The following is a 16,562-nucleotide window of genomic DNA, read 5'->3' as shown; positions in this document are numbered from 1 at the left end:
TTTGGCCAGGAGGTATGTGGAGTCTTAGCTCCCCAATCAGAGATCAAACCCACATCCCCCGCATTAGAAGGCAAAGTCCTAACCACTGGACCACCAGAGAAGTTCCTCTGGTATGTTTCTTAGCACAATGGTCTTGTTTGCAATAGGTCTGTCTAGATTTCTAGAAAAACATAAAGGAGTCAGATATTTAAAGGATAAAATTTGGGAAATAGTGAGAAAGTATTTTTTCTTATGGGATTAATAATGCTATTGGTTTCCTTGTTACCTAAAATTGTATAGTTTATTTTTAAAAATTATCTACTATCTGTATTTTCAAATTTATTGACATAAATTTATTCATTAAATTCTTCAAAAAATTTTAAATCTCCTTTGAATATATAGTTATAATCCTTTTATAATGTTTAGTATTTTCATTATACACTTTTTTTTATTTCAATTGAATCATACTGATTCATTCCAAAGAATCAGCTTAGTTTTTAAATTTTGATATGCTTATTTGTGCTGTCTTATAGTTCATTAATTTCTGTTCCTTTATTATTTCCTTTTTTTTTTTTTTTTGAGTTCTTTGGTTTTATTCAGCTCTTCTTTTTTTAATTGGCTTCTTATATTTGAGTATACATACTTAAGATTATTAAGTTCCCTCTAAATACTGCTGTAGCTTAATCCAAAAGTTTTATTTCATTGTTATTCAGTTCTCCATGTAGTTGTATTCTTTAAGGGAATTACAAACCACTCTGCTCTGATTTCTAATAAAACATGAATTCCCTCTACTCCATTTTCACTTATATCTTTGAAATTTCAGTGAGAAGTGTATCAATGAGCAGGAGATATAAAGGTAGTTTAAGGACATACACAGGGGGTGAAGGCGGGCAGGCACAAAATGGGGTGGGAACCCTGGTTTATCCACACATGGCACTGACTTGGACTTCACACCTGTTCTAACTGGGTGGTCTTCCTTCAGCCTTCCCTGCAGGGCCAGGGCAGGGTGATGTGCAGAGAAGCAGAAAAGGGGGGGTGGGGTGAATCTCAAGTTGGCAATAGGTCTGAGAATCTCAAGTCTGAGATTCTCAGAACCCCCAGCAGGGCCCTACTCCCTAAAGAACTATCAGCTGCCTTTTCACATCACCGGTCCCCGTAATACAGGCCGGCTTCCTGCTGCTCTGTTCCCCTAGCCCCTGACTTCTGTTTCATGCATTTTGGGTCCCACACAAATCGCTGCTTTATTTTACCCTCTATGTCCTGTGCTGAGACTCTCCCCCTGACCAGGCTGAGATCTCCTCTTATAAACACCACTGCCCAGAGCTGAACACATAGCAGGTGTGCAGTGAATACTGGTGTGAAGGAATGAGATAAAATGGAACAAAATGGAAAGAGGAGGAAAGGGGGGGATGGACAGAGCCTGTCCAGTACATGAGCAGAGGCAGGACTTTCCACGAACTCTTGCAGGGAGCCCCTTGCTCATGAGGACTCTGGTGCGGACACCATGCCCTCCATGTCCCTTATGAGATATAAACTTGCTGACAAAGAGTAGCCACGGGCAAAAAAAAATTGTTAGAATTACGGGTCTTGAGCGTGGATCCTGTTCTTTGGGCTGCCCCCACTACACCCACACCCCATCCCTCCTTACAATCTAACAAGGACCCCTTCCCTGACAGACATCCCCCGGGCCTCCTCTTCTCTCACTGCTTCAGGTCCCTGGGGCTTCTTGAGCTGAGGTTTGAGTGATGCATTAAGGTCCCTTCTTGTCCTCAGCATCCAGGTTTTTCTGACCAAAGCCTCAGGACCTCCTGACCAGGCTCCCTCTGTCTTCCAGAGCCAGATCATCTAGAAGGGCTACACGAGGTGTGCCAAGAAGACACCAACAGTGGTTTCCACACCTTCTCTCTTTGGGAACCAAGACACCAAAAGGGAGCTTGTGAGCTCTGGGTTTCCAGGGGTGAAGATTGGGAGATGAGACATTGCCCTCCAGAATAGAATCTCACACAGGAGGATGAGAAGATAAGCCAGATGTTCTAGAGAGTTCACCCATGGCTTTTCCTGATCACAGATCAAGATATGGGTATTCTCATCACAGAGTGATAGCATGCAGTTTGCAATGCCATATCCCAAAAGCTAGTGCCTCTGCTCAACTCTTTGGGACCCTCAGACTCATCAGTTCTGGAATCTGTTGGGACCCAAAACCAGAACCGAAGGAAACAGTATTCTCATAGGGTTGGGTATTTCAGACTCCCTGATGTAGTGAGGCAAGGACATGGAGTCAAGAGTGTTAAAAAAGACATTGTGTGAACCTAAATATCCATCAACAGGTGAATGGATAAATCTGTCAATTCCAACCAATGGGTATGATCTGTGACATACAGAGGGAGTCTCTTGAGCAACAGACATGGGTGAGCTGCATAATCTTGATTTGGTAAGCGGTGATTAAAGAAGCAAAACAGGGACAAGAGGGAAATTACCATCTATCCACACAAACTCCTGTTTTTCTCTCACTTTCCCATTATTTTTCCTTACTCTGCCCACTCTGCTTCCCTTGTTCAGTAAAGATTTACTGAGAAGGGCCCTGCCCATCAGAACAAGACCCAGTTTCCCCTAAAGTCAGTCTCTCCCATTAGGAAGCTTCCATAAGCTCTTATCCTTATCCTTCAGAGGGCAGACAGAACAAAAACCACAATCAAAGAAAACTAATCAAACCGATCACATGGACCACAGCCTTGTCTAACTCAATGAAACTATGAGCCATGCAGTGTAGGGCCACCCAAGAAGGACAGGTCATGGTGGAGAGTTCTGACAAAACATAATCCACTGGAGCAGGGAATGGCAAACCACATCAGGATTCTTGCTTTGAGAACCACAGGAACAGTATGAAAAGGCAAAATATATGACATTGAAAGATAAAATCCCCAGGTCTATAGATGCCCAATATGCTACTGGAGAAGAGTAGAGAAATAACTCCAGAAAGAATAAAGAGATGGAGCCAAAGTGAAAACAATGCCCGGTTGTGGATGTGATTGGTAGTGGAAGTAAAATCCGATGCTGTAAAAAACAATATTGCATAGGAACTTGGAATGTTAGGCCCATGAATCAAAGCAAATTGGAAGTGGTCAAAAAGGAGATGGCATGAGTGAGCATCAACATGTTAGGAATCAACGAACTAAAATGGACTGGAATGGGTGAATTTAACTCAGATTACCATTATATCTACTACTGTGGGCAAGAATCCCTTAGAAGAAATGGAGTAGCCCTCATAGTCAACAAGAGTCTGAAATGCAGTATTTAGGTGCAATCTCAAAAATGACAGAATGATCTCTCTTCGTTTCCAAGGCAAACCATTCAATATCACAGTAATCCAAGAAAAGCTATGACCAACCTAGACAGTATATTAAAAAGCAGAGACATTACTTTGCCAACAAAAGTCCATCTAGTCAAAGCTATGGCTTTCCACTAGTCATGTATGGATGTGAGAGTTGGACTATAAAGAAAGCTGAGTGCCAAAGAATTGATGCTTTTGAACCGTGGTGTTGGAGAAGATCTCTTGAGAGTCCCTTGGACTGCAAGGAGATCCAACCAGTCCATCCTAAAGGAAATCAATCCTGAATATTCATTGGAAGGACTGATGCTGAAGCTGAAACTCCAATACTTTGGCCACCTGATGTGAAGAACTGACTCATTTGAAAAGACCCTGATGCTGGGAAAGATTGAAGGTGGGAGTAAAAGGGGACGACAGAGGATGAGATGGTTGGATGGCATCACCGATGTGATGGACATGAGTTGGAGTAGGCTCCAGGAGTTGGTGATGGACAGGAAGGCCTGGCACGCTGCAGTCCATGGGGTTGCAAAGAGTCCAACACAACTGAACAACTGAACTGAACCAAAAGCTTACTCATTGGCATGGAATGTTATCATCTCCCGTCTGCTTTTTGCATTTGGAGATCCAAAGAAGACAAAGTCGAGCTCACCAGGTGTTCTCATAGCATCATCCCAACTCAGATAAGGCTCCTCCAATGCTTTCCCTAAATTCCAATGCTCAGGGGAGAGGAGAAATTATGAGTGGGGTCACCAGCTCTTTGGATTTGGCCAGATACATTGTAGGCAGTTATACCTATTTGATGAATGAATGAATGAACAGTGTCTGGGACTCTTTCAGTTAATCATGGGAAGACAGAAGGTGGCAAGAGATGAAGAAAATGCCTATGGTAAGAACACATCTCATAATGCATGTTTGCCCCCAGGTATGAGCTCTGGGTAGTAGGGGGAAGGGCTCACTCAAGACTGAACAGAGAGAAGCCAAGAGGTGACTCGATGCTGGGGTGAAGCAGCAAGAGGCCTAGGGCTGGCACTTCACCTGGATCTTTACTCCTGCCCTGCTGTGAGATATTAAGTTCTTTGACTAACCTGCAGCTCTGTTCCCAAAGTAAAATGAATAAACAGAAAGGGATGTAGAGGGCATCAGATCATGTATTAGAGGGAACATGATGCACCAGGTAGAAGGTGTTAGGGAACACGGATGGAGGTTATTAGGCAGCAGGTTTAAGAGAGAGGAGAGGAAGAGGGAGGGAGGGAGGGAAGGAAGGGAGATGGTCTCCTCTTATTTTTCTGATAGCCAACGAGGACAGTACTTACAGTATTGATCTCACTTGTGCAGAAGAGATTTAACACTTTGATTAAACAGCTTCCCAGGATTACAGAGCTGACAGAGAGTGGGGCTATGAACCAGGGGTGTGGTACCTCAGGCAGCCCTCATGGCCACGCCTATTGCCACACCACCCCCTCCCCCAACTTTCTTTGGTAGAAGAATATCTGGGGGAAAAGGCAGAGGCTCCTTAAGTTGTCAAATAGGGACCAGTTCTGGATGACAGGTTTATTGGTTAATATTTTATGATGAAAGCTACCTGATGAGGTTGAAGGATAATTATCACTAACAGCCTTTTATTTGAAGAGGAAAATAATCTACCGAGAGCCTAGTGACTCTCTAAGGGGAAAAGGCGGCAAATCAGAACTTGAACCTATTTTTTATTTACCAAACTGGACATGGAACAACAGACTGGTTCCAAATGGGAAAAGGAGTACGTCAAGGCTGTATATTGTCACCCTGCTTATTTAACTTATATGCAGAGTACATCATGAGAAACGCTGGACTGGAAGAAGCACAAGCTGGAATTAAGATTTCCGGGAGAAATATCAATATCAGATATGCAGATGACACCACCCTGATGGCAGAAAGTGAAGAGGAACTAAAAGCCTCTTGATGAAAGTGAAAGAGGAGAGTGAAAAGGTTGGCTTAAAGCTCAACATTCAGAAAACGAAGATCATGGCATCTGGTCCCATCACTTCATGGGAAATAGATGGGGAAACAGTGGAAACAGTGTCAGACTTTATTTTTCTGGACTCCAAAATCACTGCAGATGGCGACTGCAGCCATGAAATTTAAAGACGCTTACTCCTTGGAAGGAAAGCTGTGACCAACCTAGATAGCATATTCAAAAGCAGAGACATTACTTTGCCAACAAATGTTCGTCTAGTCAAGGCTATGGTTTTTCCTGTGGTCATGTATGCGTGTGAGAGTTGGACTGTGAAGAAGGCTGAGCGCCGAAGAATTGATGCTTTTGAACTGTGGTGTTGGAGAAGACTCTTGAGAGTCCCTTGGACTGCAAGGAGATCCACCCAGTCCATTCTGAAGGAGATCAGCCCTGGGATTTCTTTGGAAGGAATGATGCTAAAGCTGAAACTCCAGTAGTTTGGCCACCTCATGCAAAGAGTTGACTCATTGGAAAAGACTCTGATGCTTGGAGGGATTGGGGGCAGGAGGAGAAGGGGACAACAGAGGATGAGATGGCTGGATGGTGTCACTGACTCGTTGGCCGTGAGTCTGAGTGAACTCCGGGAGTTGGTGATGGACAGGGAGGCCTGGCATGCTGCGATTCATGGAGTCGCAAAGAGTCAGACACGACTGAATGACTGAACTGAACTGAACTGAACTGATAGGAAGAGTTTCCTTAAGGAGTTGTGGTTGTTTGGTTGCTCAGTCATGTCCGACTCTTTGCAACCCTATGGCTCTTCTCTCCATGGGATTTCCCAGGCAAGAATGCAGGAGTGGGTTGCCATTTCCTCCTCCAGGGGCTCCTCCCAATCCAGGAATCAAATCCACGTCTCCTGCACTGGCAGGCGGATTCTCTACCACTGAGTCACCAGACACAGGGTCAAAATATTATAACTTCTCAAAAGCTGTCTATTTAAGTGAATCTATAAATTCATACCAACTAGGTATGTCTTCTCTCACCTTTTCTCTTTGTGAACATCTTTGATTGTGTGTTGATGAAGTTTATTTCATATTTTCGTGTCCTGCTGCCTGGATCAGCTGTTCAAAGAGGTTCATCTTTGGCTTACTTCTGAGAGTTGTTTTTGGCCATGATCAGATTTCTGAGCAGATTTCAAACAATCCGTACCCTCTTATATAGTCTTGTACCATATTCAGTATTGTACAATGTACAATATTCATCTGCCTGGCTGGACAGAAGCCACTACTCATTCCAGTGAATACCATGTGGGTTGAATTCCCTAGAAGAGGAATACCTGTAAATTCGTGGGGAATCCAGAGCTAGACTATGATCTAAGACTCACTTTTTTTTTAAGCTTTTTTGAATTTATTTTTAAAAATTTTTATTGGAGTATAGTTGCTTTACAATGTTGTGTTGTTAGTTTCTGCTGTGCAGCAAAGTGAATCACTTGTATGTATGTTGTAGCCACGCGTTCCGGGAAACAAACTCACTCAGAAGGACAATGCAGATAGTGGAGTGAAGTTTATTACACCGGTGGGTCCAAGGCAGAGTCTTCTCTTAGCCAAGGACCCTGACCAGTTTTTGTGAAAAGCTTATATACCCTAAGTGTATAAGGTTCCCTGAAACTAGTCTGAACAAAAGAAAAAGAAAGATACAATCAAAGTTAACCCATGATCATATGCCTTAAGCCTAGGTAGTTAACAGTGGGCAATTATCAATAGGCCTGTGGTCATACCCCAATAAGCATAACTGAATGTATGATTCTATTGGGTTACACAGATAATTAGGGTATTCTTTTAGACGATAGAGAGCCCTGGGGCTCTTCCTGCCAGGGGCCTGGTTTTCCAGTTGGTATGTCATTTCCATAGATACTGGGCATATAGCTCAAAGTCCACAGTCCAGCCCAAGATGGAGTCCCGCCCTCAAGAGAGTCTGTTCTGTTTCCTCCTTCACTTATACATACACCCCATCTATTATAGATTTCCTTCCTATTTAGGTCAACAGAGAGCCTTGAGTAGAGTCCCTGTGCTATACTGTAGATTCTCATTAGTTGTCTATTTCATACATAGTAGTGTGTATATTTCAATCCCAATTTCCCAATTCATCCTACTCCCCCATCCCCCCTTGGTATCCATAAGTTTGTTCTGTATATCTGTGTCCCTATTTCTGCTTTGCTAATAAATTCATCTGCATGACTTTTCTAGATTCCATATATTGATATTATACAGTATTCGTTTTTCTGACTTGCTTCAGTCTACGTGACAGTCTCTAGGTCTATCCACGTCTATGCAAATGGTACTATTTCATTTCTTTCTATGGCTGAGTAACATCCCATTGTGTATATGTACCACATCTTCTTTATCCATTCCTTTGCTGATGAACATGTAGGTTGCTTCCCTGTCCTGCTTATTGTAAACAGTGCTGCAATGGACATTGGAGTGTATGTATCTTTTTGAATTATGGCTTTGTTCAAATCAGGCACAGGGGTGGGATTTCTGGCTCATATGATAGTTTTATTTTTAGTTTTGTGAGGCACCTCCATACTCTTCTCCATAGTGACTGTACCAGTTTACATTCCCACCAACAGTGTAGGAAGGTTCCCTTTTCTCCACACCTTCTTCAGCACTCATTGTTTGTAGATTTTTTTGGTGATGGCCATTCTGTTCAGTGTGAGGTGATACCTGATTTTAGTTTTGACTTGCATTTCCTGAATAATTAGTGATGCTGAACATGTTTCCTGGCCATCTGTATGTTCTCTTTGCAGAAATGTCTGTTTAGGTCTTCTGCCCATTTTTTTTATTGAGTTACTTGGTTTTCTGATATGAAGTTGCATGAGCTGTTTGTATATCTTGGAGTTTAATCTTTTGTCAGTTGCTTCATTTGCAAATACTTTCTTCCATTCTGAGGGTTGCCCTTACATTTCATTTATGTATTCCTTTGCTATGCAAAAGCTTTTGCATTTAATTAGGTCCCATTTGCTTATCTTTGTTTTTATTTTCATTACTCTAGGAGGTGTGTCAAAAAGATCTTGCTGCGATTTATGTCAAAGAGTGTTCTGCCTATGTTTTCCTCTAAAAGTTTTATACTTCTGGGCCTTACAGTTAGGTCTTTTATTGTTGTGTAATGACGTTAGGTCTTTTTTTTTTTTTTTTTTGCTCTAGGAGCCTTAATATGATAGTGACAATGTTGCCTTTTCTATACAAGTGAATAAGTATTTGCTTATTCCAGCAATAAAATATTTTGAGGTTTTTTCCCCCTAAAGTTGTCTTTTACCTCTTTTAAATATCTTCCCGAATGATGTAGTGTTTTGTTTTTATTATTTTGGGTCATAATTATTTTTATACCTTACATTCAGTCTCATTCTTGGTCCAATTCTTATTTTGTATTTCCCTTCACACTTTATCCCATGAAGTTTAGGCACTCCTTTTTACTTCAAAAATAGACTTAAATCGTGTATATCCCTTGACTTATTACGTCTGAAAACATCTAAGATCTGTTCTTCCACGCGCTGGTGAAATAGCTCAAGGATACACCAAAGAGAACTGCGTATCACTCCTCAGAAATCATACACATACACGCCTCCTAAGAACAGACACCTCAACCCCAAGAGACAAAAGGCAAAGAACAGTGGCTCTCTGGCTCCCAGCTCTGCGGAGTTTCTGGAAAGGAGGAGGGCTCCACTCTAACCTGCTCCACACCTGGCTCCAGCTTTGCACGAAGGTAGAGAAGTCCTCCGTGAAAAGTCTGTGATTCTTTCTTGCGCCAAAGAAAATAACTAGCTTTCTAAGTTGATCTCTTTGGAGGTGCTTTAACGGAGAAGGCAATGGCAACCCACTCCAGTACTCTTGCCTGGAAAATTCCATGGCTGGAGGAGCCTGGTAGGCTGCAGTCCATGTCGCTAAGAGTTGGACACGACTGGGCGACTTCACTTTCACTTTTCACTTTCATGAGTTGGAGAAGGAAATGACAACCCCCAGTATTCTTGCCTGGAGAATCCCAGGGACGGTGGAGCCTGTTGGGCTGCCGTCTATGGGATCGCACAACGTCAGACATGACTGAAGTGACTTAGCAGCAGCAGCAGACGTGCTTTCACGGGGAGACTGGGATCAGAGTGGTCTCTTTTCACCCTTCTTAAAGAGGAAATGGGAGGGGGCGAGGCGCTCGTGGTCTCAGAGGGCAAACATCCCTTGGGGGTGCGCACGCTGCGAACTCGCCGCTCTCCGGTTTCCGCGGCAGCAGTTTCGCCCTGCCCGGAGGGGTGTCCCCAGCTGCGGGGACAGGAGGCGCGCGCGCTCGGTCAGTGCCGCTTTCCTTCTAGCCCAGCAGTCGTGCCCTGCAGCCTTCGGCCGCGCGCTCCCGCCGACCCGCCGGCATCCAGCCCGCAGAGCCGAGCCTGGTAAGGGGACCCCTGCGGGGGTCCCTGCGTCCTGGAGGATTGGGAGCCGGGCGAAGAGGGAGGGTTCTGGAGGCCGCGGTTGAGTCAGGGCTACTGATTTCTGGTGGGACCTCTAACCGGTTCCATGCTTCTGGGGTCTCCTGTCAGTGAAACCGGGCGCCGGTGGAAAGCTTATGGACAACAGCAGGTTCCCAGTGCGAACCAGGCGGATTTGGGGACCGGACCGCTTACCCCGCGTTCCCGCCCATCGCTTTCCACAGTGCTGCAGTCTTTTATGTCTAGTTGCCTACTTCTGAGCTCTTTTGATTTTCATTAAGCTTCACAGCATTTCACAAAGCTTCGCTAATATTCTCAGACGCTGGGAAAAATTGAAGGCAAAAGGAGATGGGGGCTGCAGGAAATGAGATGGTTAGATAGTATCACGGACTCATTGGTCATGAACAAACTTCGGGAGATAGTGGAGGACAGGAAAGTCTGGCGTGCTGCAGCCCGTGGGGTCGCAAAGAACTGGACAGGACTGAGCGACTGAACAACAATTTGACAGATGAGAAAACTGAAACTCACAAGTAAGCCCTAACTAAGTAGAGCGAACATCTTAAGTTTTACCTTCGTAACTTCACCCATACCACCCCCTGACCAGCACCACCCGGGCCCTGACCAGCACCACCTCCCAGAGAAGCCTGGTGCAGGAATCCACTCCTAGGGCTCCACACGACGAGAACCCTCACTGAGCCACGTTCACAACGAAACCTCTCAGTGGACATTGTTCCATAGACCTTGATCTTCTGAAAGCCACCCCATTCTTCCCCAGATAGCCACGTTTCCCACCACACGATGTAGAATTCGACACTATGGCAGAGAGACCCCAGCGTGTACAGGAACCATCCCTTGGTCTGTTGTCAACCCCCTGTGAAAGCCGTGTTATGAAGTCCTGAGACTAAACTGTGAAACCAAGTGATGCCGGGAAACAGAGGGACTCAAGCAAATGGGGAAGGAAAGACTCATGAATAAGGCAGACAAAAAACAGTTTTACCTTTCCTAAAACAGCAGGAAAGAGCCTACTTTCTACTGATTTGATAAAATGAGATAGGATCAAGATAACATCAGGTTCATCCAATTTAAAGATCCAAAGGTATATGACATTCATTTGCTTCAACCTCCTCCATAAGCTAGATCCACCTGCTGTTCCTGTCAGATACCCGTATAATCTCTGCTCCCACACCAGCTCTTTCATGATTCCTGATCGCATGTGGGGAAGATTCGGATTTTCCTTGTGGAGAAGAAATCTGCCTCCACTCTTCATTCCCCCACTTTTGTCTGTTCTGCAATTGACACGTGTCACATTGCTTCAGGTTTACAATGCTTCCGGATGTCTTCCTAGGCTTGATTCAGTCCTTTTAATATCCTTTCATTTCAGCATTTCCATCAATATCCTTTTTGACTAGCCTCTGGACACTTTAATATTTGTTAATATCCACCCCCAAAAATCTATTCCTCGGTGAGACATGTCTCCCCCTGGCAACCTGACCCACTCAGAAGACGCTTCAGGAGGACGGTGCTGCACCTCTGCTCCCCAATTCGGGACTTTGATGGTGTTTTGTGGCAGCCACAGAGCCCCATTTGGGTCACACTGATCATCAAGTCATGTAAAAACACCAGATTACTTAAACTGAAATCTTTCCATTCTGAGCAACTTCTGTCCCCTACGATATTATGTTTGAATAGTCTTTAAAAAAAAAAAAAAAGGCACCCAAGATTTCAAGATTTTGCAATACAGTTCTGTTTGTTGGTTTTAGGGCAAGCTTCCAGCCTAACTGCTTCAGTTTATGTCCTGACCATGGATGGCAACATGGTATGTGGTGTTCCAAGAGGCTCAATGACTTTATCGTCACTTCTCCTCCCCAATGAACCTAGGAGAATATGCAGGCAAAATGAGCCAGTTTTTGTTCTTAGCTCCATGACAGTTGTGTGAACATGGGCATGTTAGTTGAGACTCAGTTTCTTAATATTTTAACAGAAATTTTAATACCTATCTCAATCACTTCATAGGGAATTAGGGCAAACAATTAAAATAATGGATATGAAAGCAAAATTGAAAATCACAAATGGCTGCACAGAGGGTTATTATGATGGTGAAGTTCATCATCAACATTGTCATGACTCGTCATTGTCTTTACTACTTCAGTATACTGGTTCCAATAGAAAATGTCATCTGAGACAGAAAAGATGTCAGAGAATTTGAGCAATTTTAGCAGAGGCTGGAGTATAATTTACCAGAGGCAAGTACACCAAGTGGGAGAAGGTGGTAAGGAAAATGCTCTTCTCAAGGGTTAAGGAAAGGAAAGAAGTTATTTTAGTATATTCTGATAGTGTGACAGGGGATGGTTTCCTTAATGAGGACCATTTCTATGCATCTTGACTGAGTGAATAGAAAAATGTGTAAAGGTAGAAATAAGAAATTTGCTGAATTGCAAATCAACTATGAAAATCATTTTTAACTCAATGTTAATCAATACAATGCAAGTTTAAACCAATTAAGACATCCTACTGTATGCCCAACAGGGTGACCAAAAAATTAAAAATATAGTATTACCAAGTGTAGGAGAAGATTTGCAGGATGCTGGTACGTGGCTGCTGCCAGCACGACTCAGCACAAGTTTCATGGAGTCAGACTTGGCAACATCTAGTCAGGCGGAGTGACTTCGTTTTCACTTTTCACTTTCATGCATTGGAGAAGGAAATGGCAACCCACTCCAGTGTTCTTGCCTGAAGAATCCCAGGGACGGTGAAGCCTGGTGGGCTGCCATCTATGGGGTTGCACAGAGTTGGACACGACTGAAGCGACTCAGCAGCAGCAGCAGCAGCAGCAGCAGCAGCAGCAGTCAGGAGGAAGTTGGACATTCCAGAGAGATTGTCATGTTGGTAGTAGCACTACTGTTGGCAGTAACAAAGATGCATTTGGAACACCAAATGTTCGTTAAGAAAGAACTGGATAAAATGTTACATAAATAATGTCACTTCTGTAAAAGATTAAAATACCAAAAAGTACTGTATCTTAATTATAGATAGATATGTATGTACAAGTGTAAATACACAAGTGAGATAGACACATAAACATCTCAGAATACTGTTTGCCTCTAAAGGGAGAGGGAGAATGAGACTCAGGGTTGGGGGAGTCCAAAAGTAAATAAAGGAAACTATATGTGTAAAGTTTTAACTTTCTCAACCAAACTGAACAGCAGTAATAAAAATGCCAAAATACTGAGATTTGTTCATTGCACATTGTGGAATTTGTTTCATTACTCAGTGTATTTATTTCTCTTCTTAAAATATTTATTTCATAACTGCATAATCTTTAAAACTGAATAAATAAAATATAGGCTCAGTGATGGTGGTTTAGTTGCTAAGTTGTGTCCGACTTTTGTGACCCCATGGACTATAGCCTGCCAGGCTTCTCTGCCCATGGGATTCTCCAGGCAAGAATACTGGAGTGGGTAACTATTCCCTTCTCCAGGGGATCTTCCCAACCCAGGAATCGAACCCAGTTCTCCTGCATTGCAAGCCCATTCTTTACCAACTGAACTATGAGGGAAGCCCACAGGCTCAGAGTTCATCTTAATTGTAATTGCAGAGTGCATACTTGCCTTTTCCAATGAATGCTTACCTTTTCTAGCACCAAGAATGACGCAATAGTATGCCTCATCTGAATGAAACATTTATCTCCATGGTTTTGCCGATTTCTGCTTATGTCTACTGGGATTTTTCTTAAGTTGTTATTGGGAGACCCACAAGGAAAGACATTTGATTTAAAACAGATCAGGAAAGGACTTTATCCTGAATTTGTCCCAAATGTTGCTGCTGTCCCTCAGTCAAGGCACCAGTTTCTCTTCCCCCAGTTGCTCAGAGGGAAGGAGGTGGTGACCACACTCGGGCCTCTTCCCCTTCTCCCTCTCATGTGCATCCTCAAAGGAGCCCTGGACCCCAATTCAACATTCCCACTGGAAGGTGCATTGTACTTTCCCCTTTGCCACTGGGATGTCCATCTGATACAAAGAGTTTCTGGGACTGGAAATGCCCAGTACTTCAAACAAACCACTATTCATTTACAGTAAGGCAACTTTTATTCTCTAGTCTAGCAAGTTTGCTTTGATTCCAATAATAATAACAAATAATTTTAAAGTCTTGCTTCTTATTCCATATAAGAAGGCTTTCTTTATTTCATGCCTTTTCAGTTTGAAGGGAGATAATCAACTGATATGTATTCAAACATTTCTTGCTTTCCTGCAGAATGAGGAAGAAAACAAGAGTTCACTGTGTTAACATAACCTAGCATCACCTGGCTTGCTTAAAGTTCTATATGGATATTTGAAAATAAAATGTGTTAGAAAATTAGCAATGGAAATGGCTCATCTAAGGATAATTGTTCTCAGCTGTCTGAATTGGAGGTGTTCTCAGGTCTATACCAACTCCTATAAGGACACTTGTTTTTATTCCTTCCTTCTTTTTATTCTAGAAGTGAATGGAAGCGCTGCAGAGGAGCAGATATGGACCATGGCTGAAGGTAAGAAACCCTCCAAATTCTCAAGCACTCTGGACACCAGGCGACAGTTACTGTCTTCCCTCCTCCACTCCCTGACCTCAAAAACTGAGACAGAAGAGAAACCCAGTTACTTTAAACTGCAGGAGGAAAAGGCAGCTATCACGTTCTTTATCTTCCCTACTGTCATCACACCCTACACACCCGAGTATGACACTCTGACCCGTGTGGTGATGTATGGGAAATGTGGAAACAAAACTTCAAGTCAGAAGTCAGTGGATTTGGAACCAAATTGTGAAAATGAAATCTTCCCCTGCCTGTGCTCAGCTGAAAAGAGGAAAAGTTCCACATAGAGATTTAGTAATCATGTTTGAAAAATAAAATTTCAGAATACTTAAGTAAGGGAAGAACCGACACAGAGTAAAAGGAACAAAATAACAGATTTTAGGAGCCTGGAATGAACCTAATTCACATGGGCTCATTAGAACTCCAGAAGTCCTTGGATTCTCACTCCATCTCTTGAAAATTTTAGCTCTTGGCACAGTGTCACCCTTGCCAACTCTTGTTGTTGTCTGTTGTTGTTTAGTCACTATGTCATGTCCAACTCTTTGCAACCCCATGGACAGCAGCCTACCAGGCTCCTCTGTCCATGGGCTTTTCCTGGCAAGAATACTGCATCAGCTTGCCATGTCCTCCTCCAGGGAATCTTCCCAACCCAGAGATCAAACCTGTGTTCCATGTCTCCGGCATTGGCAGGTGGGTTCTTTCCCACTAGCACCACCTGGGAAGCCTATCATCAACTATACTCCAAGATAAAATAAAAACTTTTAAAAAAGAATCACAAACTTAGTAAAACCGGAAAAATTCTTTTTTTTTTTTTTTTACAGGCAGGATAGAACATCAGGGCTTTGAACCCTCCTCCTCCTTGAGGATCATCCTGGTAGGCAAAACAGGCAGCAGGGAGAGTGCCACCAGGAACAGCATCCTCTCCCAGCCCATGTTTGAATCCAAGCTGGGGGCCCAGTCGGTGACCAGGAAGTGTCAGAGGGCAACAGGCACGTGGAATGGGAGGAGCATCCTGGTGGTGGACATGCCCCCCATCTTTGAGTCCAGAGCCCAGGATCAAGAGGTGTATGAGAATATCGGAGCCTGTTACCTGCTGTCAGTGCCAGGGCCCCACGTGCTGCTGCTGGTGACCCAGCTGGGGCACTTCACCAAGCAGGATGCAGTGGCCGTGACCAGGGTGAAGGAGGTCTTTGGGGCAGGAGCTGAGAGATACATGGTCATCCTCTTCACCCACAAGGAGGACTTGGCGGGCGGATCCTTGGATGAGTACATGGCAAACACAGACAACCTCAGGCTGAGGAGCCTGGTCCAGAAGTGCAGGCGGAGGTACTGCGCCTTCAACAACTGGGCCTCTGGGGACGAGCAGAGAGGGCAGCTGGCCCAGCTGATGGCTGTGATTGAGGGGCTGGAGCGGGAGCACCAGGGTGCCTTCCTCACCAACGAGCTCTTCTTTGATGCACAGATGCTCCAGCAGATGAGGGGTGGCGCCCATGGAGAAGGTCAGAGGCGCTACCTGGACAAGGTACGGCTGCAGGTTGCAAAGCAAAAGCAAGACCTGAAAGAGGTGGAGAGAAACTCTGCCTTCAAGGCGCTCCTCCGACTCAAAGCCTGGATCGTTTCTCATGCCAAAATATTTGTTCTTGTCCTATGCCTTTTGATTTTTCTTGCCATTGTAATTAGCTTGTATAGTACGCATCAACATTGAGCATTTTCAGATGACACCTGTCCTTGGCTTCCATTTTTTCAGTCGGCATACCTGTCTGTGTTGGTCAGAAACTTTATTTGCTTTTTACATAATTTCATTTTCAATTTTGCTTCCTTGCATCAGACACACCATCCCTTTTCTTTGGTTCCTTTTTAGGAATAAAATCCAAAAGGAAAAAAAATTTCCGCTTTCTGTTGTGTTAAAAATGGTGAAGGTGGAAACTTCCCTGGCAGTCCAGTGGTTAAGATTGTGCTTTCAATGCAAAGGGTGCAGGTTCAATCCCTGGCTGAGAAACTAAGATCCCATATGCTGTGCAGCCAAAAATTAAAGCAAATAAATAAATTTAAGAGCAAAATCTTTTCAAAAAAATGGTGAAGACAAATAATAAACTAACTGCACACCATCAAGAAATATTGTGGAGCTTGCAGAGAGGAAAGTGAATGGACTGACATGCTGTGTGAGCGAGCGTCTCACCGGGGACCCCCTTTTTACAGTTGGAATTCCTTATTTTATTCAGAAACATACTCTGACTTCCTTGTAGGTTTAAAAAAAATAGTAATAATAAGACACCACACAAAAGAG

General features: G+C 43.7%; 1 protein-coding gene across 8 annotated transcripts; it reads left to right on the top strand.

The window, feature by feature from the left end:
* The first annotated feature begins 8,852 nt into the window (after positions 1–8,852).
* LOC133246618 (GTPase IMAP family member 5-like) lies at positions 8,853–15,994 on the top strand. 8 transcript variants are annotated; one of them, XM_061415101.1, is made up of 5 exons: positions 9,006–9,672; positions 11,469–11,524; positions 14,186–14,233; positions 15,097–15,601; positions 15,738–15,834. In XM_061415101.1, the coding sequence occupies exons 1-5, from the start codon at positions 9,419–9,421 to the stop codon at positions 15,751–15,753; spliced, it is 879 nt and encodes a 292-aa protein (XP_061271085.1). In that variant the 5' UTR covers positions 9,006–9,418; the 3' UTR covers positions 15,754–15,834. The 8 variants fall into 8 exon arrangements, with proteins under 8 accessions (XP_061271081.1, XP_061271085.1, XP_061271077.1 ...); XM_061415093.1 differs by having other exon boundaries at positions 9,007–9,672; positions 15,097–15,994; XM_061415098.1 differs by lacking the exon at positions 9,006–9,672 and adding an exon at positions 9,679–10,804 and having other exon boundaries at positions 15,097–15,994.
* The last annotated feature ends 568 nt before the right edge of the window (positions 15,995–16,562 follow it).

The sequence above is a fragment of the Bos javanicus genome, chromosome 4, assembly GCF_032452875.1.
Source record: "Bos javanicus breed banteng chromosome 4, ARS-OSU_banteng_1.0, whole genome shotgun sequence".
NCBI lineage: Eukaryota > Metazoa > Chordata > Mammalia > Artiodactyla > Bovidae > Bos > Bos javanicus.
This window is presented reverse-complemented; position numbering and strand designations above follow the sequence as displayed.

Excerpts from the sequence above, each read along its gene's own strand:
- LOC133246618 (XM_061415093.1), top strand. The coding sequence starts at position 9,419 with ATGGGAGGGGGCGAGGCGCTCGTGGTCTCAGAGGGCAAACATCCCTTG. Across the intron at positions 9,673-11,468 it reads AGCCCGCAGAGCCGAGCCTG|GGCAAGCTTCCAGCCTAACT; the intron begins GTAAGGGGACCC and ends TGTTGGTTTTAG. Across the intron at positions 11,525-14,185 it reads TGACCATGGATGGCAACATG|AAGTGAATGGAAGCGCTGCA; the intron begins GTATGTGGTGTT and ends TTTTTATTCTAG.